The sequence below is a fragment of the Labrus mixtus genome, chromosome 15, assembly GCF_963584025.1.
Source record: "Labrus mixtus chromosome 15, fLabMix1.1, whole genome shotgun sequence".
Taxonomy (NCBI): Eukaryota; Metazoa; Chordata; class Actinopteri; order Labriformes; family Labridae; genus Labrus; species Labrus mixtus.
This window is the reverse complement of record NC_083626.1, coordinates 14911814-14937281: the sequence shown is the minus strand read 5'-3', so window position 1 is coordinate 14937281 and position 25468 is coordinate 14911814. Positions and strand designations below refer to the sequence as shown.

General features: G+C 42.5%; 2 protein-coding genes across 5 annotated transcripts in view; one reads left to right on the top strand and one right to left on the bottom strand.

Annotated features, from left to right (window-relative positions):
• lrp1ab (low density lipoprotein receptor-related protein 1Ab) overlaps nucleotides 1-13764 on the top strand; it is an 85976-nt gene extending 72212 nt beyond the window's left edge. For both annotated transcript variants that reach the window (XM_061058734.1, XM_061058733.1), the window contains 29 exons: nucleotides 1014-1202; nucleotides 1595-1743; nucleotides 1974-2067; nucleotides 2250-2366; nucleotides 2528-2647; nucleotides 2773-2895; nucleotides 2985-3110; nucleotides 3245-3361; nucleotides 3834-3940; nucleotides 4088-4220; nucleotides 4449-4571; nucleotides 4708-4830; nucleotides 4925-5062; nucleotides 5190-5327; nucleotides 5468-5587; nucleotides 5701-5984; nucleotides 6070-6248; nucleotides 6337-6443; nucleotides 6613-6732; nucleotides 6845-7021; nucleotides 7189-7329; nucleotides 7489-7662; nucleotides 8340-8501; nucleotides 9099-9270; nucleotides 9525-9626; nucleotides 9849-9922; nucleotides 10006-10099; nucleotides 10942-11086; nucleotides 11989-13764. In XM_061058734.1, coding sequence (XP_060914717.1) covers nucleotides 1014-1202; nucleotides 1595-1743; nucleotides 1974-2067; nucleotides 2250-2366; nucleotides 2528-2647; nucleotides 2773-2895; nucleotides 2985-3110; nucleotides 3245-3361; nucleotides 3834-3940; nucleotides 4088-4220; nucleotides 4449-4571; nucleotides 4708-4830; nucleotides 4925-5062; nucleotides 5190-5327; nucleotides 5468-5587; nucleotides 5701-5984; nucleotides 6070-6248; nucleotides 6337-6443; nucleotides 6613-6732; nucleotides 6845-7021; nucleotides 7189-7329; nucleotides 7489-7662; nucleotides 8340-8501; nucleotides 9099-9270; nucleotides 9525-9626; nucleotides 9849-9922; nucleotides 10006-10099; nucleotides 10942-11086; nucleotides 11989-12126 — 3986 coding nt within the window. In that variant the 3' untranslated portion in view covers nucleotides 12127-13764. The remainder of the gene's footprint in view (nucleotides 1-1013; nucleotides 1203-1594; nucleotides 1744-1973; nucleotides 2068-2249; nucleotides 2367-2527; nucleotides 2648-2772; nucleotides 2896-2984; nucleotides 3111-3244; nucleotides 3362-3833; nucleotides 3941-4087; nucleotides 4221-4448; nucleotides 4572-4707; nucleotides 4831-4924; nucleotides 5063-5189; nucleotides 5328-5467; nucleotides 5588-5700; nucleotides 5985-6069; nucleotides 6249-6336; nucleotides 6444-6612; nucleotides 6733-6844; nucleotides 7022-7188; nucleotides 7330-7488; nucleotides 7663-8339; nucleotides 8502-9098; nucleotides 9271-9524; nucleotides 9627-9848; nucleotides 9923-10005; nucleotides 10100-10941; nucleotides 11087-11988) is intronic.
• A 171-nt stretch (nucleotides 13765-13935) lies between these two features.
• Nucleotides 13936-25468, bottom strand: part of fmnl3 (formin-like 3) — a 34042-nt gene continuing 22509 nt past the window's right edge. For 2 of the 3 annotated variants that reach the window (XM_061058736.1, XM_061058738.1), the window contains 17 exons: nucleotides 24786-24860; nucleotides 24565-24675; nucleotides 24192-24341; nucleotides 23490-23591; nucleotides 22910-23279; nucleotides 22387-22485; nucleotides 22150-22274; nucleotides 21761-21963; nucleotides 21385-21688; nucleotides 21221-21301; nucleotides 20951-21080; nucleotides 20670-20830; nucleotides 20413-20514; nucleotides 19111-19203; nucleotides 18867-18990; nucleotides 17577-17692; nucleotides 13936-15355 (listed from right to left, as the gene is read on the bottom strand). In XM_061058736.1, the coding sequence (XP_060914719.1) occupies nucleotides 17601-17692; nucleotides 18867-18990; nucleotides 19111-19203; nucleotides 20413-20514; nucleotides 20670-20830; nucleotides 20951-21080; nucleotides 21221-21301; nucleotides 21385-21688; nucleotides 21761-21963; nucleotides 22150-22274; nucleotides 22387-22485; nucleotides 22910-23279; nucleotides 23490-23591; nucleotides 24192-24341; nucleotides 24565-24675; nucleotides 24786-24860 (2322 nt within the window). In that variant the 3' untranslated portion in view covers nucleotides 13936-15355; nucleotides 17577-17600. The remainder of the gene's footprint in view (nucleotides 15356-17576; nucleotides 17693-18866; nucleotides 18991-19110; nucleotides 19204-20412; nucleotides 20515-20669; nucleotides 20831-20950; nucleotides 21081-21220; nucleotides 21302-21384; nucleotides 21689-21760; nucleotides 21964-22149; nucleotides 22275-22386; nucleotides 22486-22909; nucleotides 23280-23489; nucleotides 23592-24191; nucleotides 24342-24564; nucleotides 24676-24785; nucleotides 24861-25468) is intronic. The other variant, XM_061058737.1, reaches the window with a different exon arrangement.

Sequence of the window (25468 nt, the reverse complement as noted above, 5' to 3'; positions counted from 1 at the left end):
TCCACTCAAGCAGAAGCTGGCAGGTCAGTTTGTAGTTCGCTGCACTGGAGTCCAGAAACCCTGAATAGGAGAAATTGTTCTGACTGGTGAGGCCTCGAGCTTGTGTGACGTCTGCACAGCGCTCAGTTGTTCAGCACACTCGCTACAATAGTTGATATTGTCAACCAACCAGGCGTGCAGCGGAATTCTCGAGCGCAGCGGGCGTTTGTGTTTAAATTTTTCTCGTTCGCTGAGACCTGCCAAACAGAGAGAGAGCTGTGGCATCTCATCATCTCTCGGACTTAGAATGTATATGATGTAAGTTGTGGGTGTATGGCATAGTAAACAACTAGACAAAAACTTTTATGAGAGCGTTAGAGTGTTTCACTTTTGACAGGAAAACCACGCTGAAGGAAGCATGTTGAAGGGAAAACTGGTATTTATGTAACTTTCTGTTCATTTTAGAACATCTCGCTGTTTTTTTTTTTACCTTTTAGTGGTGCAGACCATCCGCAGTGTTTCCTGGAAAACACACCCATCGCATGCACACATATAATACAAACACCAGAGCTGCCTTTTGTGTGTTTGCAGAACAAGACTTGGGCTGTTTGTTTTCAGATATAGTTGGACCACAGAGAGCTTCATGCTTATCTAACTAATATCACAGTTCAGCAACAGTATTGTAGTTGTTTCGAGACCCTCACTTGTTATAATCCATTTAAAAGCCGTGGTCACCTGATGACGAGTTGTTTTGAACAGGTACCACTTCCTGTTTGTGCCCTTCATGTGTGTGCTCTCGTGTATGCCGGAGGTCCATGCATGGAATTGCTTTGTTTACAACAGAAAGTAATGGTGTGTTTCCATAACGCAACAGCCTCAAAAACTCGAGGCAGGTATATGGGAGCAGAAAAGTGCAGTTAGGGTGTAAAGCCTAAAGAGGCGTATAGTCCATTACATAACACACAAATTACTGGAGCCTCTGTAGTTGCGCACGACACCCTGACTCTTTGACCCCTGCACTTGCTGCTTTACAGTTCTCAGCCAAGACATCCCCCACATCTTTGCAATGACTCTGTTCGAGGAGTACATCTACTGGACAGACTGGGAGACAAAGTCCATCAACAGAGCTCATAAGAGTCTGGGTACCAACAAGACCACCCTGATCAGCACCCTGCATCGGCCCATGGACATCCACATTTACCATCCTTATCGCCAGCCTGAGGGTAAGAGACGCACTGTAGAAGGAAGTATGCAGTTTGTGTTTAGGTTTGAACTGAGTACCTTTTCTCACTTAATGAATGACCACTTAGATCTTAAATCTTAATTTAGATTTATTTTCTACTCTATTAAGTTAAAGCACAAAAGCAATAAAAAATGTGTTATTGAAAGTGTTTTATTGTTCCCCATTTAAAAATGAAGTGTCCTTTTTTATGATTAAGCTCTAACCTGACTCTGATCTAGTATATCATTTAGTTCAAGAAAGTATATTATATTATATATAAGTATATTATATAAGTGTCGAATCTCATTATACGTTTTAACTTATGAAGATGAAAAGTCCCACCACACATCCTTGTACGTTTCCCAGCCTAATCCAGACATAAACCTTTTGCAGTGCTCAACCACCCCTGTCAGACGAACAATGGCGGCTGCAGTAACCTCTGCCTCCTCTCTCCTGGAGGAGGCTACAAGTGTGCCTGTCCCACCAACTTCTACCTCTCCAATGACCAGCGTACTTGCATGTCCAACTGTACAGCCAGTCAGGTAAGGAGGTTGTGTGAACGTCAACATTAAATGCCAATTTGACTCAAAACTATGTGGTTTTCATGCCTCCAGGTCTCACATGTTGTCTTGTTTAATGAACTGCTTTTGCCTGTTGACTGCATATCGACATCTGGCTGGCTGCCCGCTGCTCTGTCAACAGCGTTGAAGCAGAGGAGCTCTGGTTTTATGCCATATCAATATTTTGATTGTTCTCCCTCTCCCTGTTGTAGTTTGTGTGCAAGAACGACAAGTGCATTCCTTTCTGGTGGAAATGTGACACGGAGGACGATTGCGGTGACCGGTCTGACGAGCCAGCAGACTGCCGTACGTGTTTAAAATGAGATAATAAGGGGGGGGTAGTATGTCAAATTCCTGCTACACACTGATATCTGATTGGTTTTGATTCAAAGACAGCATAAAATGTACTATCCTGCGGGGAGCTTAAGTTTTAAGATATCTTATTGCAAGTTTGGTCATGAAAAGATCCATCATTTTTCCTGTTATAGCTGAGTTCAAATGCAGACCAGGACAGTTTCAGTGCAGCACAGGCATCTGCACAAACCCTGCATACATCTGTGACGGTGACAACGACTGCCAGGACAATTCAGACGAGGCTAACTGTGGTATGTTTGCCGTTTTTGACACTTTTTTTTGTGTGTCAACTCCATCTCAATATTGAATGTATTTAATGCTCTGTTCAACCTAATCACCCTTTCCAGTACTTCTTATTTTCTACTCTACAAGTTTATCTGTTCATTTTTCCGCCTGTGTATCTACAATACAGATATTCATGTTTGCCTGCCCAGCCAGTTCAAATGTTCCCACCCTAGTCGCTGCATTCCTGGCATCTTCCGCTGTAATGGCCAGGACAACTGTGGGGAAGGAGAGGATGAGAAGGACTGTCGTGAGTAGAAGCTTTCTTTCTCTGTTTGATTTCCAGTGCAACCATATGCAATACAGCTACCACTCGTATGTGCTATCCTTCCAGCTTGATGTTTATTTTGTGACTATAAATCTTCCCTTCTGTAGCTGAGGTCACTTGTGCACCAACCCAGTTCCAGTGTGCCATCACCAAACGCTGCATACCTCGTGTCTGGGTGTGTGACCGCGACAATGATTGCGTGGACGGCTCTGATGAACCCGCCAACTGCAGTAAGAACACCATCTTATTTTCTAAATGTTTTCTTCATCCTGGTTCAACCTAATCAGACATAACAACTGCTAAATGTTTCCCTCTGCAGCCCAGATGACTTGCGGTGTGGACGAGTTCAGATGTAAAGACTCTGGGCGCTGCATACCAGCTCGCTGGAAGTGTGACGGGGAGGACGACTGTGGTGATGCATCAGACGAACCAAAGGAGGAGTGTGGTGAGAATATCTTCTCCTTTTTAGAATCAGACTAATGCATTACAGAGTCACTTGTTGAACTCTACTTAAAAACTGAGATGTAGCTTTTTCTGCTTTTGTGTTATTGACTGTTCTTTTTTGTGTGATTTGTTCAGCTGAGAGGACGTGTGAGCCGTACCAGTTCAGATGCAAGAATAATCGCTGTGTTCCGGGCCGCTGGCAGTGTGACTACGACAATGACTGTGGGGACAACTCGGATGAGGATAAGTGCAGTAGGTGTCGATTCCAGCATGTAGACAATACCATCAACGTGTTACCTCACCTCGTCCTGTGTCATTTACACTCATGCCCAGGCCTTTGTCCATTGTAGCACTTTGCATGTTCAACTCATCAACTGTGCATGAGAAGTGACATGTTCATTGTTAACAAACATTCACTTTCAATTCTGATGCATCTCGCCTCATGTGCTGTTTGTTTCATTTCATACTGTCCTGTTGGCATTCAGAGGTAAGTTTCTCCACCTTCACATGTCAACAACTCTAATATTCAATATCACCTCTTTGCCCCGTAAACCACTCAATGTTCCTGCTCCTGTCCAACTGTGACCCCTCCCATCTGTGCGAGTCTAAATGAATGAGTTCTTTACATTGTTGGATTGTTGTGGTTATTTAAAACCCTTGCCCTTTGTTTTGGGATGAAGGATAACGCAGCCATAGCTCACTTCTTATCCGTCTTCTTTTGTAGTGCCTCGACAATGCTCGGAGAGCGAGTTTGCCTGCACAAACGGCCGCTGTATTGCCGGGAGGTGGAAGTGCGATGGAGACCATGACTGTGCTGATGGATCAGATGAGGTGCAGAAACTTCATCTTTAAGTGTCCCAGAAAAATGTCTTTGGATAAATCTGAAGGAAAAGTTCAATTGTGTATGTTTAGTATTGATTTGTAAACATGTAACATAAAGCTGATCCTGGTTTGCCTTTGGACTTTGACATTTTTCAGCATGGCTGTGACCTGAAGTGTGACAACGACCAGTTCCAGTGTAAGAACGGTCACTGTATCCCCATCCGCTGGCGGTGTGATGTTGACCCTGACTGCATGGACGGCAGTGATGAAGAGAACTGTGGCAGTGCAGGTGAGAGGATATTTGTGTTTCTATGAAGTATTTTTTAATTTAAATTATTTTTTTGCCTGTAAGAAATAGGAAAATGACTGAACATTATGGTTCATGGTTATGGATCAAAACTTGGTCTAATTTTGCTAGCAAAACCAGCTTCCAGATTACCATGAAAACCTGAGTTATGTTTTATAGAAAACTCAGCAGTAGTAAAAATCTTCACCTATCTCATCCTGTTCTTCTCAGCTGGACGTCAATGCCCTCTGGATGAGTTCCAGTGTGACAACACTTTGTGCAAACCCCTCGGCTGGAAGTGTGACGGGGAAGACGACTGTGGGGACAACTCGGACGAGAATCCTGAAGAATGCCGTGAGTGTAGATTTACAAGTCACCCATGTATTGAATGTCTCCATCTGTAGTCCTGACCTTCTTCCCCCCCCCCCCCCCCCCCCCCCCCCCCCCCCTCTTTGTCCCTCTTTGCTTTCTCTCTCTGCTCGGCTCTCAGGAAGGTTCCAGTGTCCTCCTACTAGAGCTTTCCGCTGCCAAAATGACCGTGTGTGTCTGCAACTATCAAAGAGGTGTGACGGTGTCAACAACTGCGGCGACAACTCAGATGAACTAAACTGCAGTAAGTTGAGGAGTCTGTCAGAGTGCTTTAAAATCCCCTCCTTTTTTAGCTAAGGTTAGGTAGATTATCTTTGTGTGTGTGTGTGGGTCTGCAGAAGCCCCTCCAGCTGTTCCCACTTGCGAGAAGGACGAGTTCCTGTGTGCAAACAACAGATGCATCAGCTCCACTCTGCGCTGCAACTTCTTCAACGACTGTGAGGACTACGGCTCTGATGAGATCAACTGCAAGACAGGTGCCTCATGTCAGACTAATGTCTTTATTCTCGCTAACAACAGATCTGAGGTCTCACAGGCCAAGCATCAGCGGAATCAATTCGATTTACAATCCACTGACTCATGTTTGACCCCTGTTGTGTTCAGACACCAAACTCAATGACTGCAGGAGTAACAGGACTCAGTGTGGTGATGGAGACGAGGCCCATTGTGTCACCAACGGCACAGACTCTTTCTGCTCCTGCAAACCAGGCTTCCAGAAGACGGGACACCGCACTTGTGGGGGTACATATTTACAAGATGCTTTTCCTTATAGAGAGAATATGAACTACACTTCAATGTTGAACGTTCAAAGACAAGTTGTTGGGCTTGCCCCTTTTTTTTATTTTTCTAAATACGTTTTCCTTTGGCTCTCTGTATATCAGATAAGAATGAGTGCCTGCAGTTCGGTGTGTGTTCACACATCTGCAACAACACCAAAGGCTCCCACAAATGCAGCTGCAACAAATACTTCAGCAGGATCAACGACACCTGCAAGGCTGACGGTGAGGATGAAAAAACTGCATCTGTTTTGTACCCTTCTTATCCAATAAGGCTTATTTTAAATTCTTACAACAACTGTTTGTTTGAAATCCAACTGTGTGATCTTTTCTCCCAGGCATGAACAGCAGTCGTCAGATTCTCTACATCGCTGATGACAATGAAATACGCAGCCTGGACCCCGGCATGCCCAACTGGCGCTATGAGCAGACCTTCCAGGGGGACGCCAGCGTGCGTATTGATGCGATGGACCTGCATGTCAAAACCAACCGCATCTTCTGGACCAATTGGCACACGGGTAGCATCTCCTCCTATGAACTCCCGGGACAGTCCACCTCACCATCCTTGTCCAACTCTCACCGTAACCGACGACAGAGTGAAGGCAGGATCACCAACCTGCAGGTAAAGCTGGGTGTTCCCCATCATGCCTCTTCCAAATATAAAAAAAAAAGGAACATCCTGTGAGTGCTTATCTGCCTGTGTCTAGATCAAAGAGCTGAAGATGCCTCGAGGTATAGCTGTGGACTGGGTGGCTGGTAACCTCTACTGGACTGACTCTGGTCGAGATGTCATCGAAGTGGCTCAGATGTCAGGCCAGCACTGCAAGACCCTCGTCTCTGGCATGATAGACGAACCTTACGCCATCGTAGTGGATCCACAGAGAGGGTAAGACAAAGCGCTGAGCTTGATTTAGATCAAGTCTTTATCTGCTTAAATGTTTTTATAATTGTGAATCCAAACTGTTTTCTTCCAGTACCATGTATTGGGCAGACTGGGGGAACCACCCGAAAATTGAGACAGCCTCTATGGACGGGACTCTGAGACAAACTTTAGTTCATGAGAACATCCAGTGGCCTACAGGTGAGTTCTACATTAACGTTGTATGATTTATCTTGAACCTGATTCATCTAAGGAAGGAAAAGCAGCCTACTGCTCCTCATAAAAAAAAAATGAAGACAGAAGAACATCCAGCAGAATGTCAAAGTTGATCCTGTGTACCGTAATTTGTCATCTCCTTCTCTTTCTACAGGTTTGGCTGTGGACTACTTCAACGAGCGTCTCTACTGGTCAGATGCTAAACTCTCAGTGATTGGAAGTGTTCGTCTCGATGGTTCTGATCCTGTCATCGCTGTCACTGGCCTGAAAAACAGTTAGGATCCTTTTAAACTAAAAAAAAAAAAAAAGAAGAAGAAAAGTGAAATATGAAAGTTCATTGACTGATATTTTTCTCTTCTAACCAATTTCTCATTTTGCTCCTCCAGATCTATACCATCCATTCGGCATAGATGTCTTTGAGGACTACATATATGGGGTCACTTATATCAATAATGTTGTCTTCCGGGTCAACAAGTTTGGAAAGGGCTCCATGGAGAATCTCACCACAGGCATCAACCATGCGACTGACATTGTCCTCTCCCACCGCTACAAGCAGCCAGAGAGTGAGTGTCTGTTTCTTTAGTTGTCCAAAGATTTTTCTTCACATCTACACGGTTTGCATGAATTCTGTAAATGATGAGAACATTAACTGAGACAAAGTATATACTTTTTTATTTATTTGTATTTTCATCACCTTAAACTCATTTCGTCTTGTCACTCTGTGCTCCAGTGACAAACCCATGTGACAGGAAGAAGTGTGAGTGGCTGTGTCTGCTCAGCCCCAGTGGACCAGTGTGTACCTGCCCCAATAACTATGTGGCCGACAACGGCACATGTGCAGAGAGACCGCCCCCAACCCAGTCACCATTCTGTAAGTCCGCACAAAAAATACAAGTAGGCACATGTGCAGAATGCCGAGTACATATCCCTACTTGCCATTTTCACACCCCTGCAAGGTTTTCATCTGTGTAGCTTCATGTTGAGATGCTGCATGAAAATGCAAATCCATAATGGGTTTCCCCCTCCACAGCTCCCCCCTCAGGACCCTGCGATATTCAGTGTCAGAATGGCGGGAGCTGCTTCCTAAACGCGCGTCAGGTGGCAAAGTGTCGCTGCCAGCCGAGCTACTTTGGAAGGAGATGTGAGATCAATCTGTGCAGGGACTACTGCAAGAATGGAGGCATATGCACTGCTTCTCATACAGGTAAGAGGACTATAATTACCACATTGTGAACAACCAATCTGCCCAGACTTTCCTGCTCTCCCTTCCTTAGCTTACAGCTAAGCAAGATGTTTTTAGTTGATCCTAAGTTAGTTACATTACATAGGAGAATATGTATGGGATTCAGTATTGTATGTTTGTGGAGTTCTTAAATGTAGATGGCTGTTGATCCTTTTTTTCTTTAACCTGATTTGTAATAACTCACAAACTGGAGTTTATTTAACAGGCAAATGGAAAAATGTGTTTAAAATGTGTCAATTATTAAATGAAATAAAAGAGGGTCAAATTGATGTTGAATAAAAATTCCTTTGCTGCACGTACTGAAGGCCACTGATGGCAGCTAAGACTGATAGTACAACTTCCAGCCATCCTCTTCTTGTCTATCAAAGCTCTCTCTCGAGTATTCTTTAGTAACAGCTACTACATAACCCTGAATATCCCCAACGCTGTCTATGCTTGTTATTTATTGAGTGTGTAATGTGTAAAACCAGGGGACGCTTCTAGAATTCTTTTATTTTCACCAGAGAGGAATACCGAGTAAAACAAAAGTGTTCATCCTGTAATAGATGCAACATTTTCACCTGCTACAGTCGTGCAGTCCTTCTGTTTGTTTGTTTGTTTTCAAACTCCTTCTTACTCTTAATTGAACTTTCTTTCAGGTGCCCCGACCTGCCGATGTCCAAAGGGCTTCACAGGGCCAAACTGTGACCGTCAAACTTGTCAAGACTACTGCCTGAACGGAGGCAACTGCTCAGTCAACATGGGGAACCAGCCGACGTGTAGCTGCCCTTTGGAGTACAGTGGAGACCAGTGTCAGTACAGTAAGTGTCAGATTGCTTCATTAACACATTATTACGTTGCAACAGCGCCATGGCGAGGCTCCACTGCATTACTCCTTACACTGAATCTTAATCAGCCTGTTGTTGGTGTCCCTGTTGCAGCGTTTCAGAAGCCATAGAGGCACGACATGTGAACAAACAGTGCAAGCTCCACATACACGTACACACACTCAGACATGCACCTGCTGGCTCAGCTTTTACAGTGAAGCTCTTTGGTACCTGTTAGGCCTCTGTCACTAAATGCCCGCTCAGGGACAGAACAACTTCACCCCATCATTCCGCCTCAGTGCATTTGACATTGAGGACGAGACACAAAAGTCCTGCCTTGAGCTAGCAAGTGTAAAGGGCTATTGTCTGTAGGGAGTTTTAATGTAAAAAAAAAAATGGACGAATAATGAAACAATCAAAACCTGTAGACATTCAAAATGTTCTCATGTCACAAATCAATTTAAGCTTTTTAAGTTCTCTGATTAATTGTTTTCAACTCCAACAACTGAAATATTATGAGTAAAAATATAAATCTGTGAATAAACATTAGAATCTGTGACAGTTCCCACACATCTCCATCTCTGCTCGTAGGTAAATGTGAAGGGTTCTGTATCAACGGAGGAACCTGCTTACAGACCTCCAACGGCACCAAAGTCTGTCGGTGCCCCTCTCAGTACATCGGACATCAGTGCGAGCTCGACAAATGTCAGTTCTGCGGGACTGGAAAATGTCTGACGTCGTCGTCGAGCAAGGTCTCTTGCATGTAAGTACACTGTGTGGAACTTGGACTTTGATTTTTAAATATTTGTGGATATTTATTTTGGACTACAGTGTTGGCAAGGCCAGACATCGATCTGCGCATGTCATAGCTTCTTTATAAGTATGCTAAATAAACATGGACAAATGGACTTAGCAGCTATCTTTAATGCTTCTGAAACCATGGGACTAAATGCTGCTTAACATAGCTTTGATGGACATATTTAAGCAACATACTTATCTGTGTTTGTTTGTGTGTAGCTGTCCCAACGGTCAAACCCAGCCCAGCTGCTACACCTGTTTCGACTACTGCACAAACGGACAATGTTCAGTGGACACGCGCACGCTGCTGCCTCAGTGCAAGTAAGACACAACACCTCTCCCCCATCTCAACCCAAAGCAGTAACTCTGACATTAATAGATAACATCTGTCTTTTACCCACGGACACACACAAAGGGTATCAACTGTTTGTCAACACCCAAAGAATAACGTTCCCTCTTTACTGTGTACAGATGAGTAACTACAATGTGTAAATAGTCTCGTCTGATCAGACACTTAATTCACATGTTGGCACGTTTGTCCAGGTGTCCTGCGGGGTGGACAGGCTACAGATGTGAAGTTGTAGCAGAATCTGTGGATTCCTCTGCTTCCAGTGGAAGTAAGGCACACAGTTAACATATTCTTGTTTGTGAAACATTTGCTTGGCCCTGTTTGCTCACATTATTTGTCCACCACCTGCAGGTACTGCCTCTATCGTCATCCCAGTGCTTCTGCTGCTGCTGCTGGCACTGCTTGTGGTTGGTGCCATCTTGTGGTACAAGCGGAGAATGCGCGGGTGAGTCTTGGTTTCAGATTATTAGGGATTCTAATTTTTCACTTCCTCACACCTGTGCTACCTAGCTTAGTCTCTCTCTCTCTCTCTCTCTCTCTCTCTCTTTTTTCCCCTTTGATAACCATCTATTTCCTGTTCTCCAAGGTCTCTATGGCTGGGAAAATCTCGTTCTCAGTGCTCGCGGTAACTTCTTAAGGCTACATGAATTACAAGTTGACCCACAAATCCCACCCCCTCCCTTCTCCTATATCCAGCTTTGGATAGGTTTTTTTTTCGTCCATTTGTCCTTTCTGTTGTCCAGAGGAGAAATCTGTCTGTCCTTGCCTGCCACTTCCTGTTTGCATCATACAGGGTTTCTCACCCAGCAACTCAGGGACCTCCTTATAATTTCCCTGAAAGTTGCTTTACTGATGATGCACAAATAACTGAACTTTTGAGCCCTCTTTCGTCTCCACACCTTCCCTTGTTTGAATGTGTAAAAGCTAAGTTAGTGCTATGTGCTTTTGCATAGTAAATGGTTCAACTGTGCATCTATGAAAACTGTTTCAATGCTTGCAAACAGACAAATATTTGCAAACTGAAAATCTGGCATTCTCTACAGAAGACATGCTGCAGTTTATTCTCTGTGTTAGATAAAATGGCCTTTTGTCCAAAGATCATTTGGGTACCTTTAATAGTTGTTGTCTTGATTGTGTGGATGGTATTTTGTGGGAGGTGCATCAGCACATATTCTTTGCGTAGTCCCTGTTTGTTTAATTAGAGGCTTCTCCCTGTAATTGTTGATGATGCACCTTAATCTATTGCTTGAAAGGTGAATCTGTTTGTCTGTCTTTGTCCATCTGCAGTGCAAAGGGCTTCCAGCACCACCGAATGACAAACGGAGCCATGAATGTTGAGATTGGGAATCCTGCCTACAAGATCTATGAGGGAGACCCTGACGACGATGCCGGGGAGCTTTTGGATTCAGACTTTGCTTTGGACCCAGATAAGGTAACACAGCTAAAAGGACTCTTAGCGAAAAGTTATAGTTCACAAAAATCCTAGTTATAATATATAAGACTGTGGACAAAATGTAGACAATCTGACATTTTGTTGCAACAGCTTCAAGTTGTTTTCCTTTCTACCCCTGTGCTTTAACTTTACCATATTGTAGTCAGTAATCATCCTTTTAATTTAAGTTTTCACTCTTAACTCTTCCGGTCTTTTTTTTTCACCTTACATCTCTGCATGACATGGACATGACGGTATAGGTTGGCTTAAAACAATCAGGTCCTGACCTTGCTATTGGTGACTTAGCCAACATGGTGGATAGGTCGGTTTGCATTTGATCAAACTTGAGAGATTGCCAGTTTTAGCCTGGTTCAGATTGAAAATGGTGAAATCTAAAAGTCTTATTGGGCTCATTCTAATGTAAGGACACATTTGATTCTTTGACCTGAGTTTGTATCTGAGTGTTTTCAGAAAGATTGAACTTGAATATGTCGCAAAATCTGCAAAACTCCAAGCATTGGGTTGAGCAACATACGGGTATTGGAACCATGACGAGTGTTAGTGAGTACTTTTGAAAAAGGCTCTGCTCCTGTAGCGTCTACTGGCTGAATTACAGAGAAAAGGGAAGGGTCCTTATTAGGGGCTATTAATTGATCAGGGGTAATTGGTTGTGATTGGACTTCAAGAAACAAAGAAGTAAAGCAGATGGAAGTGCCATCAGACGCAGAATAACCTACTGTCTGCAGGGTTTTTTTTCATCATTCAATGGAAATTCTGTTTATGTTGTTGTAACTTGTGATCAAAGTGAACATTCCTTTTGAAGCACCATTAAAACTGCAGTTATAATTAAAAAGCCTTTTCTCTTGCTTTGCATTCACCTTGTAATGTTGTTTGCCTTGCAGCCCACTAACTTCACCAACCCCGTGTATGCCACCCTGTACATGGGCGCCCACAACAGTCGCAACTCTCTGGCCAGCACAGACGAAAAGAAGGAGCTTCTCTCCCAGGGCGATGAGGACATGAGTGACCCGCTGGCATAGAGCTCGGCATGGATTGAACTCTGCCAACATTGCCCTGCTGGACCCAGTGCTGAGCTGCTGCCGGGCTCTCTCATCATCTGATGCCTTTACCAACACAAAAAGCGAGAACACTGTACAAAATGTATAAAATGAAGGACTACTTTTTTAAGTGATTGCAGTATTATATTTTGTTCTTTGACAAAAAAAGATCCTGGTGACGATAAAGGAAGCGTTTTATAGACATTTATTCAGTTCTTCTTTTTAATTTTGCTCACCTCCTCCTCCTCCTCCTCCTCCAAATTATTCCTCCTTTGTCACACATATAGCCACTACCTCTGTGCAAATGTAAAAGATAGAAATAAGAATGGCAGTGGAACAGTTTTAATTTTTTATTTTTGTATGAATTGTACAGGAGAAAAAAAAAAGAGAAAGCACTATGAATGCTTCCTGAATGCTGGTTGAGCTCAGTCTTTCACATCGTTTGTATACGTACGCTTGCTGCTGGAGGTCAGGAGCGAGAGACCGCGGCGTGGAGGGAAATACGGAGATTTTATACTGTACATGCACACATGGAGAACTCGGCATCGCAGACAGTGTGTGCTCTGTTGTCTCCAAACTACATTCAAGTGATTGTCTTTTACTTCTTTGCACAGACTAAAGTTATATATTTGCATATATATAAACCTATTAACTAAGTGTCTTGAAAATATACCCAGGAAAACAAACACCAGTAACAAAATAGCAGTCTGTACTTTTTAACCTTTTTTTTTTTTTTTTTTTTTTTTTGAAGTCATTGTATAATTGACATACTCTGTTGTCAGCAATGAATGAATACATGGCGGTGTGCGAGTGTGCTGGATGGAGATGATTGTAATAAGTCCACATTCCAGGATGAAAGTCTGGGATGGAGATCCGTGGCCTTGGTTTACTGCAGGACACTGTCCTCAGATTGCTCTGACACTGTTCTGGAAAGTTCTTTTAGAGGAGTGACGGCAGGCTTCTGTGAGTTTTATGGTCTTCACTAAAAATTACCGAGACGAATATTTAGCTAAAAAAAGTTTCATTTAGCTGGGGTTTTTTTTCCTCGTCTTTTGATTGTAAATGTACTTACAGGAAAGGCCAGGGAGACCATGTGATGGTACGTTCTTCTGTTCGAGATTGAGTTTGTACTCCTTGTTTTTCTTTTAATCATTAGTCATTTCATGGACATTTAATTTTTTTGCTGATGACCATTGTTCAGTGGGTTCCCAGGAAGGGGACTGATCAGCTTCCTGATGAGCATTCCTTTGTTAATTCCTTTGCCTTGCTGCTAACGCTCACCATCTGTCCGTCTGTCAAACTGGCTCAAAGTCTTAACAGCGCTGCTCATCACGCTGCTTTTTAACTGAGCTGATCAGCCGTACCTGCCACATCACTCTGCATGGTGCTCACACACACATCCTCAAGGAAACTCTCTGGCTTTTATCCTTCTATTCTTAACAGTATTCGCCCCCTTTTTTTTTTTACATCCTGCTTTGTCAGATTTACAACAAACCATGTCAATTAGAAAAATAATTTTTCAGTTGGAGAATTTCTTGGTTGCAAAAGTTGTTCTGATTGTTTTGTTCTGATTCTATTTCTTTTTGATATAAGAAATTAAATGGATTTTTATAGTAGAAATGTTCAGTGTTTCTGTCATCATTTGGAGAGATGGAGAGGAAAAGACATCAATAGATCTTTAGTGCAGGAAACATGAACATGTAGTGATAGCTTGTTTTGAACGTTGCTTCATCAAAATAAGAACCTCTTTGTTTTCAGCCTTACACTGAGCTGTAAGGACAGTCTTTGAGCTTGCAGTTACATAACTCATCTTCTTTATTAAACATAAGTGTCATCTCTCAGTCAATAGACAATATCATGGATCATTTCTTCCAAAACGTACATTTTATGACTTGAATGTACATTCATATAAATGTACACTTGGAAGACTAGTGTCTCATACAATGTTACGCCAAATTAAGTAGTGTAAAGATGTGTCGCTCCCTTTGTGCCCGCTCAACTTTCAACAGCTGTTAGGAGGAAAAAGTATCATCTCTATTAAAACAGGAGAATCAAAAAAGAGAGAAGCTCAAAACACAAGTCCTCATAGAACAGAAAAGTCCTTCATCTTATAGCAGGTAAATGTCTTCAACAGCAGCCCATGAGGAATTTATACATTTGTCACTTCCTGAATGTCACTTACAGTGTGACAGGAAGTGTTGTCAAGGTATAAAACATTGCATTTTTAAAGACCACTTACAGAAGGCACAAAGAAATGCCAGTTTCAATGATTTAAAAAAAGAGGTCAATAAGAGTTAAACAAACATTCTTAATCCTCCTACCTTCTCTTTGTTGTATCAAAGCTGGATACCCTTGCATATTGTCAGTATTATAAGGCTAATGTTATAGTACGAGGAGACAAAAATATGATCTTGTAACAAATGAAAGTTGTAAAATAATCAAGGTATGGCTGACTCACATGAATTAACACTGTTTATACAGAAAAAGGCACTTTTTAAGCAAAACATGAGGCATTTGAGAAATTTTGGTTTGGCTAGCTGGTCCATAAAGAAGTTGACTGAATGATTTGTATCCCATTGATTCATGCTAAATCAAGATAAAACAGTTTAAACTTTTGATTGAAATGTCCCAAAATGTCTTGCAACAATATTGAAGCTTCTCTGTTAACAGACTGACAGTTTTGCAGTCGTCTTCAAGGCAAACATTCCAGCAGCAGAGTCGGCATCTTCCCTCGGCCGCCTCCACTTCAAAATCTGAAGACTTAAATGATCCTGGGAATCAAATCCACATTTAGGAAAGCACCTGCTAGAGAAAGCCCCCACTCTTCCTGCGCTGTAGTCCTCCACTCCTCGACTCGCCCCGCCTGCTCTCTCTTGTTCCACCGACTGACAGAGCAGGGAAAGTCTTGTGATTGCAGAGATTCGGGAGAAACCCACTGTGCTTCTGTAATGATGTCTGCTCACTTAAAGTGGCTGTAAAAGGCCTCCATAAATAAATAAATTACCCCCTCTAACACAAGGGCTCTGTCCTGTCCCTATTTTCTGTCTTTTTCATCTGCAGCCTCAGGGTTCAGACAGACTGTGGCGACACAGGGAGGAGGGTTATACTGGAGGGAGGGGGGATTGTATAAGTGACAGATAAGTAGTTTAGGGTCTCTTCCAACCGCTCCGGATCAACGCGTCAGCTCGCAGGAAAGGCTGGTTTCGGAGATCTGTGAGTAGGTATGGAGAGAGGGGTGAGAGACAGGGAGGACACATGTTAGAGGACAGAGGTCAAACTCCAGGTGTGTTTCTCTTCACTTTTATTCTGTTTTAGTGATTCTAAACAAAAATAATATAAAGGACATACACTCAGTTGCCATCTAATAAATATGTGTTTCTGTCACTTTGTCCTTCATATTAAGATTTATGATGGTAGGCTAAGTAACAGAAACACCTATCTGTTTATTCTAATACAGATCAATTATATCATACAATATAATCTATAGTTCTATTTTCCTGTTTTCACAAATCTAACCCAGGTGTCGGGAGGGTTTATGGCAGCACTGTTGTTTTAGGCTGCATTAGATTTAGTAAGTTGTACCTATTAAAATGGCATCTGTGTGTATATAATCAAATAATTCCGCAAAATAAAATCTGCCACATTAAGTCTGTATTAGAAATATCAAAATGAAGAAAAATATGAGCATTGCAAACACTGAATGCCACATTCCCATAGCCTTGCATTTTAACTTCTAATAGTGGAATATAAAGTGTTGAAATTCAAAGCTTTGGGAATGTCGTCATGGCAACTTTATGACTCTTAAACTGCAGCAGACATTATCACAGTTAGTACAAAGTACAAGTACAAAGTACAGTAAGTACAAAGGTCAACAAGCTCTTCAACATCTAGCAGGCTTTCATCACACCCAAGTCAAAAAAACTTTAAAAAAACAATAAAATACTTCAGATTGTATTCATGTATTCGTCTTTAACTGATTGTTTGTGTCTTTTAGAGCCTGTTGACCAATAAGCTGTTCAGCACACCGCGGATGACATGTAGCAAAGACAAAACACGATGGGTGTTGTTGACAGGTGAGAGGCAAATGAACACTGGACAACATGCAACATATAGTAGGAGGGATGAGGAGGATGATGATGATAATGATGAAGATTAACTGATTCAGGATGTTTAGAGAATACCACAGAGGAAACCATATCTGTAGAAGCTCTGCAGAACATGTTCAGTGAACAGGATTTACAATAGGACGGATATTTAGCTGAAATGGAGAGAATATTAAGAGAGTGGTGAATTATGTGACACTATCAGTTTGTGTTTTGAAAGATATTCTACAGTAATGTTTGCAGAAATCTCTTTCCTTCAATGAAACTTAAGAAAGTATTTAAACATTGCCGACATAACAGAGGGCGGTGTGATGGTGACGTGTGGAGGCATCTTTCAAGGTCCAAATGGATAAAGCTTCTTTTTTTTCTCCCTCTCTTGTTCTTAGCTTAAATGTAGGACAAGTATACAGTAATGCTGAGCAATCACAACAATTAAACAGAATATAAAGATCATATCGTTACTAAGGTTTCAAGTTTTAAAGACAGTTTGTGTTGTCTTGAATTTGTGTAAATCTCTGCAGTAACTTGCATCTGAATATATCTTTTAGTAATCTTGTATTCTGATTAATGTGTTGTAAAGCAAATCTCAGTGTTGTATAGTATCTTTTTTTTTTTTTTTTTGCGTCCAAAGCAGCTAGCTGAAGCGGCTGACATCACTGTAGCAGCACACAGGAGCTGGAGGGCCAAGCAGGCTGGGTGTCAGCCAGGCTACCTTCCTTACCCTCTCTTAGGAGTGTGAAATACTGTCATTAATCTTCTTTTCAGCTGAAGGGGGGGAGGGGGAGAGAATAAACAGTGGTGGGTTGAAGAAAGAAGAGTCACATGTTAGCTCGGAAACAAACACCAAACCAGTTAGTTTCATGGAACAAAGCATTGTTGATAAAACCCGTAAAGTAGCCAAACCTCTTTATGTTACGATGGTTGAATTCAGCTGAGTGACAGGAAGGCCTTAAAGAAATATTTCATGAAAATGCACAGCCTTTGACATACTCTCTGTCATGCATGATGGCCGTAGTTGATAATTGATTTAAGTCAGGCCTGATTGTATTGTAAGTGTGTCAACATATTTCTTACTCATAAATATGTTGACAAGCTGTAAATTACAACCATTTAAAAAAAAAAAATGGGCCAGGCAAAGAGGTTTGGCTGACTCCTATCACCGGACACCTGATAGGAGTCTTCTCAAAGTTGAACACACAACCAATGACGGCCCAAGTTAGTTCACAGTAGTTGTAGTTTGGGTGGTGGGGTTTGAGTTTTGGGTGGGTGACAGGGATCATGCTGCATGCACAGAGGGGTCAGGAGGCGTATGAGAGACACCTGGACAACCTTGGCATTAGAGGGAGGGGAGGGCTAGCAGTTGGCGTCGTCACAGAGGTTGGCTTCACAGAAGAACCGTGAGCCGCGTTTAGCAGTGCGGGCTGTGAAGGGCACGCTCTTCAGGACTGGGGGGAGGAGGGGGAGGGAGAGAAAACATGTCACACCTGAGATACTGCACTTCTTAAGAGGGAGGGGGTAAGAACACTGGATCACCTTCAAAATTCTCCAAATGAACCTGAAAAAAACCTGGAACTATGTTCTATCTGTATTTAGATTTATTAAACAAACACCACTTTAACCATCAGGAGGTTTTTATATATTACTGGGGGGAGCACTTAAATCTAAGTCCCCATATTTTTCATTTAAAAACACTATCCAGACATCTTATAGGTGTAGAAGACATACGTTAATTAATGTATTAGTTAGCAACTATTACTCTTAGTAGGCGTCTGTATGATAAATAACTGGTATAAAAAAAGTCCTAAAAACTGCTTACATTGGTAATGTTGTGTATTTGATCAAATCTGTTAAATATCTGAACACTGTTTCTATAAGGTATAAGTGTAATATTTACAGTCTATAGGTATAAGTGGGGCTGGAGGTATTGGATTAGGGCACATTGAGCAGGTCTTGTGGAGGCATCAGTTGCATAATAAACTGTAAACAGCTCTGGTAGTAGTGGTATAGAAGCATTATGACATTGAATATATTAATGTTTTCTTTAGATCATAAGCACTTATTAATCATTATGACAAAAAACACATCATTTAGTTTGTATGCTGTCCTGAGGATGTAGATATATGTCCCTTTGTGCTCATTTCAACACCTACATTTAGTTTTTTTTTAAATGTGTGACTTTGGCGACTCCTAGTGGTACATTCAAGAATTACAATTGCATAAGGCCTGTCAATTTTCAAATGGATTGTCTTCATTTTCTTCTATTTTCTACCAAAAATAGCAATAGAATAAGCCACAGAATTTATTTGATTGTTAAAAGATACTGAAGACTGAATTGTATGTACACTTGGAAATAAACTTCCTGTCCATCTTCATATTGTGGCTCAACAGCTCCAGTGTTACATAACTCAGAGCTAACTACTAGACAGCATGTCATGGAATATAACAAGCAGCTGTTCTGCTGCTATGTGCTGTGCTCCAGATGTGGAGGTGTCTGCACCACATAGCACAAGGTGCACTTCAAAGGAGCTGAGCAGTGAATGACTACAGTCATCCTCGACCTGGGACGACCGGTGCTGCTTGCACCCACATGGCGTCTTTTTAAGGTGTTGTCTGGCCCACCTGTGATGATGTCTTCAATAGTGCCGTCCTTGCCCTCGTACACAGGCCGGTGGTCTTTGGCTTGACGTTTGCGCAACTCTGCGATCAGCTCCTGCTGCTGGTGCCTCTTCTTCTGGGCCTGGACCTGAACCAGCACAGAGGATATTTGTACCATTCATTATGTTTTTTGGCACACCACAAACTTTATTTAGCACTGAGTAAACAAATGATTGCCTTCACTCAGCCACATGTACTAGGACTGTACCTTGGGGTCATGCTGTTTAGCTTCCTGAGCCAGCAACTTCTCTCTCATTGCTTGCTCCTGCTTTTTCCTCTGTTCGTTTTGCTCCACTGCGTCCTGTTCAGAAGAGAAGAAGTGACCAGTCTGTGACAAGAAGTAAACATATCTGTGCGGCCCTTCGAGAGAACTAGTTAAAAAAACAAGTGCAATCACTTTGAACTAATATGATGTCTTTCAGCCTTTCCTCTCATCTTTCCACACACACCTCCTTTCTTTATAAAACAAATAAAAACAAATAGACGTTGGATTGAGAAGACTGATAACACTTAGATTTATAGGCTCAACATTTAGCAACAGTCAGCAGAAAATTAACCAAGCTTAACTTAAAATAAAGAGTTAAAAACAGGAATACCTCCTCTGTCCAAACAGGACCTCTCTTTTCACACCTTTGGGTGAAGCAGCTGTAGCTGGTATCCCCTGTTTTCAGCATTAAGTTATTTTTATAGTATTGTTTTCCTTGTGCAACTCTTGGCTATAAGGGCAATTAGCTGCATGTAAAGTAGATACTTTGCTGCTGAATTTATGAATAATAAATAGCTGTTCTTTTAGTGCTGTTCCTTTAATCTTTAACTCTTTCAAAGGAAACTCTATAAAAGAGAGTAGCTATTTTGTGTTGTTCTCTTTTCTCCTGTTTTTTTACACACATCTTTCATTGAAGAAGTGTGTAGTTTATATGTATAACTATTGCAGTTGTCTTTCAACTTGCAAGATAATTTTCTGAATTTAAAATGTAAAAAGGTAAAAAAAAAAAAAAAAAAAGGGAACCAAGTTTTGTTACTGCCCTCTCTTCTAGACTAACCTGTAATCCTAACAAGTGCATTTTAACAAATGTTGAACTCCTCCTTTGAGTCACAGAAACACACTCAGACACTCATACACAGAAATCCTTGTGTTGCACATTTCCTTAAGCAGATCCCATAAATCAAGACTGAGAACAATCTCAGGAAGTGTGCTGTGTGGTGGGGCAGGGCGAGGCCGGCGGGGGGCAAAGGAGAAGAGGGAAGGAGGAAAGGAGGGGGGGAGGGGGTAACGGGGCCGGACCAGTCTAAACACCACAGCTGCGGCTCTGGACTCAGATCCAGCTGGCCTTTCCTGTTATTTGGCTGCGGACTCTATGACACGTCCTGTGGCATGGAGGCAGCCAAAGCTCTACTCTGTTCTCACTGAGACTGACAAAATCTAAAACCAGGGAACTTCCCATCAGGGCATGAGTGAAGATCTGCTCTCTGTCCGTGCAGACTTGAGGAAAGATACAAGGGTCCTCACCTTGTAGGCCTTTATGAAGCGCACAAACACAGGGAAGAACACCGAGGGTGGCGTCGTCTTGGCGCTCTCTCCGAAATAGTTCACCACATTGTTGAAGGCTTCCTAGAATTGGGAAGAGAGACAGTCCCAGAGTGGAAGTGATGCATGTAAACACTGTCGAGTTTGGTTGCGTGTTAAGAGGTCAGTACGTTTTCTTCATATCTATTTTCAGAGTTTTTTTCCCCTTTGAGGTCAGAGATAAGAACAGTGTTGGATACCTCTGCAGACTTGGCGTCCTTCTGCAGCTTGTCCAGCGCCGAGTCACTGGCCTGGACGAAGCCTTTCAGGACAGAGTGATCATGGAGACTACACTCTCTGCGGATCAGGTCCATGCCTTTCCCGAGCTCTCGAACATCCAGCAGCACATTTTCCAGAGATACTTTGGAGCACAGTCGATACAGAAAACGTTTTATGTGCTGATCTATATACTATAATAGTAGATGATGACACTGTCCTAGAGATCGATGCTGTTACGATATCTACATTTATTTCATCTTACCTGCAGCAGCTTTATCAACAAAGTGCAGCTCGTTGTAGAAGTTGGCCAGTTCATGGTACTTCTCTTTCAAAATAAGGGCTATGTAGTGGAGCAATGTCATCTTCCTGTCTGTAGACTTAGTGTCCAGCAGCTGTGTAGCAACAAAAATGAATGGCATTATTAGCAACAGCATTGCACAAATGAACTGCGTGCCTTATGTTTGCGCAGATTTCTAAAGACATATTCTAAAGAGCCTCAAAATGTCATCAAATTCTGCAAGACAATACTCACCAGATCAAGACTTTGTAATTTAAAGCCATAAACACAGCCTCGCTTGCTGCTGTTCATGTAGTTCCCCAAGGCTAGAATGATCTACAAGTAAACCAGACAATAAAGTGTTAAATATTTGAATACCACTGCTACTTGCATTAAAGTGTACGTCGATAAAAACTCACCTCAAGCATTTTTTTCAACTTTGGAGAGGATTTCACTGATCCAGAAGCAGCGATGACTGCGTTTAGCTGTGGTGTGAGCATGCTGACATTGTCAGAAAAGTTCCCAACAAAGGTGATGATGTTCATTCTCTGCGTGAGCCTCTCGATCTTGCTGAAGAGTAACATGAAGCGATCTTCCTCCGCGAGCTGGTCCAGTGGACGCCGCTCGCGTTCGTACTGACGGAACATCTTCCCCTCCGCCTCGGTGGGCAGGAAACGCATCAGGCACTCCACAAAGTCCACAGGTAAGGCCTTCAGGTCAAACCTGAGTACACATCGAACTCATTAGTGGCTTGTTAATTCTTATGTGTGGTTCAACAAGATGAAAAGTGCATACTTCTCTATTGCTTTGCAGATTTCCTCTGTGGTCTTGTTAGCCTTGCGTAGTGTGATGGCTAAGTTCTTGGAGCGATTGGCATCCAGAAGTGTGACTTTGTTCACAGCCTTCTGTGCTACTTTGCTCTTTGTGCAGGAGAACTCCACAATCGGACCCTGGGCTCTGGTCTTAAACAGCTCCTCAAACTTCTCCAGGTCAAGCTCCTGTACATGAGTGACAAGTAGATATGATGAAACCATCTGAGAACAGGACTTTAAAAAGCTGTTTAAAGTCTTCACAAATAAAACAAGTTTTTTAAAACAAACTTATCAAGCATTATCAAGTCAGGAATATTTAATGACTTTAGGTCATCTTAAGGACTTTTTTCCAGTTGTATTTTCTTGATTTACCTCTAGCACACGGTCATCATCAATCTCATTGAACACTGTGCCGTTGATCTGATTGGGCTTCAAGGCCGTCCAGTTAAACACAGGCAGGCGGAACTTGGTCTTTATAGGCTTCTTGATTCTGATAGCTGCAGTAGAGAAAACAAATATGCAACTGTTACCTGTTCTTCAACTAACTGCAGAGCAAAGACGATCAAGTATAAAATGACAAAAGAAATGAGACATTTTGTCATCTCTCACCTGAGAGACCCACACTAAGGATAACAGAGGGAGAAGTGCCTGGCAGAGGGGGGGCGAGAGGTGGTGGTGGTGGTGGTGGAGGGACTGGTGCACCTAGACCTGTAATTAATGAGCACAATATATGCAAACAATTCAATTTGGAGGCCATTTGGGTTCGTATTAGTCTACTTTATGAGTCGTTTTTTGTGTAACTTTTTCACTTCTATATTGTCATTTTGCCTTGTTTATCTTGTGATACTTGTCGTGTTTTATTCATTATATGCCTGTCTTAGTTTTCTGTTTATCAAAGAACTTTTCAACAGTTAGTGTCATTTCTCCTGAGCTACAGTCTGCTGCACAAAGGAAACCAGCCTTATTTTTCCCCTTCCTGTCTGGGGTAGAAACACTACTGTGACCCATCACCTGGCTTGGCACGAATTAGCAAAGAAGAGGAACTGAAAATAGAAGGGTTTATAGACAAACCAAATGAACTTTCACATATATGTGTCACCAGACATAATCCCTGTGCGTCATGGTCTATCACCTGAGGCAGAGGGGAGAGGAGGCGCAGGCGGGGGAGGTGGAGGAGGAGGAGGAGGAGCTTCACTCGCTGGTGGTAAACTGGTGTCTGCTCCTCCTGGGTCTGTTAAACCAATCATTGAACCCAAGGACAGCTGCCCAATGTCTCCCAAAGGGATGCCAGGACCGCTACTCCCCACTCTACCCACACCTCCGACACCCAGCGTCTCGATGGTGATGTCTCCGTCAGGCTTCTTGTGCAGACGGATGGTGCCCTGCTGCTCGAGCTCCAGCAGCCGCCTCTCGATGTTGGAGTGTCTCTGATAGGCTGCATCCTTCTCTTTCATCATCCTCCTTAGGGTGTTGACCTGGGTGTTGGTCGACTCATATGTCTCCTGAATGGCCACCAGGGGGCGATAAAGAGCACAACACAATGACTACAAGCAAAAGAAACATCCTGTTTCCTGCTGACCTAATTTGCTATCACAGCAATTTGGCTTCATGCATCTGAAAGGGATCTTTGCTAACACGCAGTTAGGTGAAGTAAAGCCCCTCTACTGCCAGGCAGGATAGCAAATATGACATCAATACAGCCGCTGGCTTACCCGTATCACGTGCAGGTCCTTGTCTTTCTGAAGCACTATCTTCTCCAGATCAGCCACCTTCATCATTGTTTCATTCTCAACCTCCAGCAGCTTCTCTGTCACCTGGGAGAGAATACAGAGAGAGCAGCAGAGATGAGAGGTGGTGAATTAAAGAATTGATCCACAGCTTGGGCATCTTTCCCAGATCCACTTCCTCCCACTCCCTCCCCTATACCCCGTGCATCATCAATATGAAATAAGATATGGCCCTGCAGCATGACGCAGCAAAACCGTGACACAGCTTTTAGTTTTGATTTTGAAAAGATTACACATGTTGCAAAGGAATTCACAAGGAATCTTCCCCCTCGTCCTCCCCCATCATTCCTGACTCCTGAGAGCGGAGTTTGTTATGAAATTCCGAGCATGATGTCAGGGCTGCCTACGACCTTTCCATGCGAAAAAGGTCTTTGCAGAGCAGCGTGGGGTGCGAAGGCAACTGCCCAGAGAGAACGAGCCAACATGAGAACAATATTAAGATTGTTTCACGCTCAGTGCTTTTTCTGCGTTCTCCACCCCTTCATTTTTCTGAACCACTTGTGAAATGCAAATACCGTTTAGATTTCTAATCACCACGTAGAAACAGCCGAGTAAAGTATACGGCTGGTGAACCACAACATTCTCATAAAGAGAGTGTTGGTGGTCTGGACTGGGTGGTGCACTTACATGGGACAGGTGCTCCTCCAGTTCCTCCACTTTCTCCAGGGCCGCATTCTTCGTCTCCGCATCCTCAAGCAGACCACCCACGTCAAAAACGTTATCCAGGTAGGCCTGGATCTGCACCGACAGCTTGTCACTCTCTGTATGTTTGCATTTCTGACATTAGGGAATAAATCTGCGTTAGTGATATCTTATACACACTACACACCTGTTGGATTGTCCATTTAAAGCAGTGCTTCTCAAACTGTGGGGCGTGCACCCCGAGGGAGGCATGGCGACATGAAAGCAGGTCACAGGAGGCCTGGGCCCACCTGGAAATCTGATTCGGGTTGATGAAGTTTGAGAAGCACTGATTTAAAGCATGGTATCATAACCTTACCTCCAGGTAATCATCCAGTCCTAGCTTAGTGAATTCATACTGCAGGTGGACCCTGAAGTTCATGTCCTCCACTGAATGGACCACAATATTGATGAACTGCATGCAAGCAACCTGGAGCGGAGACACAGATGGATTTAGATCCAGGTTGCATCGATTTGAGGGACTGTCAATATTTCAAATCAACAAGAAAACATTTCTTCATGTAACTGAGTTCATTTTACCATGTAGTCAATGTTTCCCTCCTCACAGCGGAAGTATTCCATCAGCCTTTCAAAGCGATGCTTCTCTTTACACACCTAGAAAGCAAAAGAGGCAGAATGAATCCACTGACAGAATTTAAGATAAAAATAGGGATAAATAATATTTGGAAACTCTATTTATTAAATTATAACTTCAGATTTTGGGGGAGGAAAGTTTTGAATCCAACTAAAGAAAAAGCTGCAACAAGAGCACACAAGCACTTTATGTCAAAATATATAGATTCATCTGACTGATAATTTAAATGGTTAACATAGTAGGGGAGTCTATTGGTATTTGGAAAATATACAGAGGAGGTCAAGCTTGTTCTTGCATAATATAATAAAGAAGATCAAAGCTAAGCTGCAATTGTAAACAGAAGTTTATAAGAAGAATGGGCAGCCATTTGTTGGACTGTGCAAGAATCATAAATCCAACAGTAAAAGCATTGTTTTCTTTCTTTCCTCTTCAATTTCTATTTCTTCCATTTCAATTGTTGTAATAGATTTCCGTTTGTCATTAAGAATATTGAAGACATCTTGCTTTGTTTGCAACAACAGCCTCTTCTTATGATCATAATTTAATAATAATTGATGGGATGGAAAGCCAGAGAAAGGAAAAGACGAGGGGCTGATTTTTGGAGCGACAGTAGTTTCCTACTTAAAAA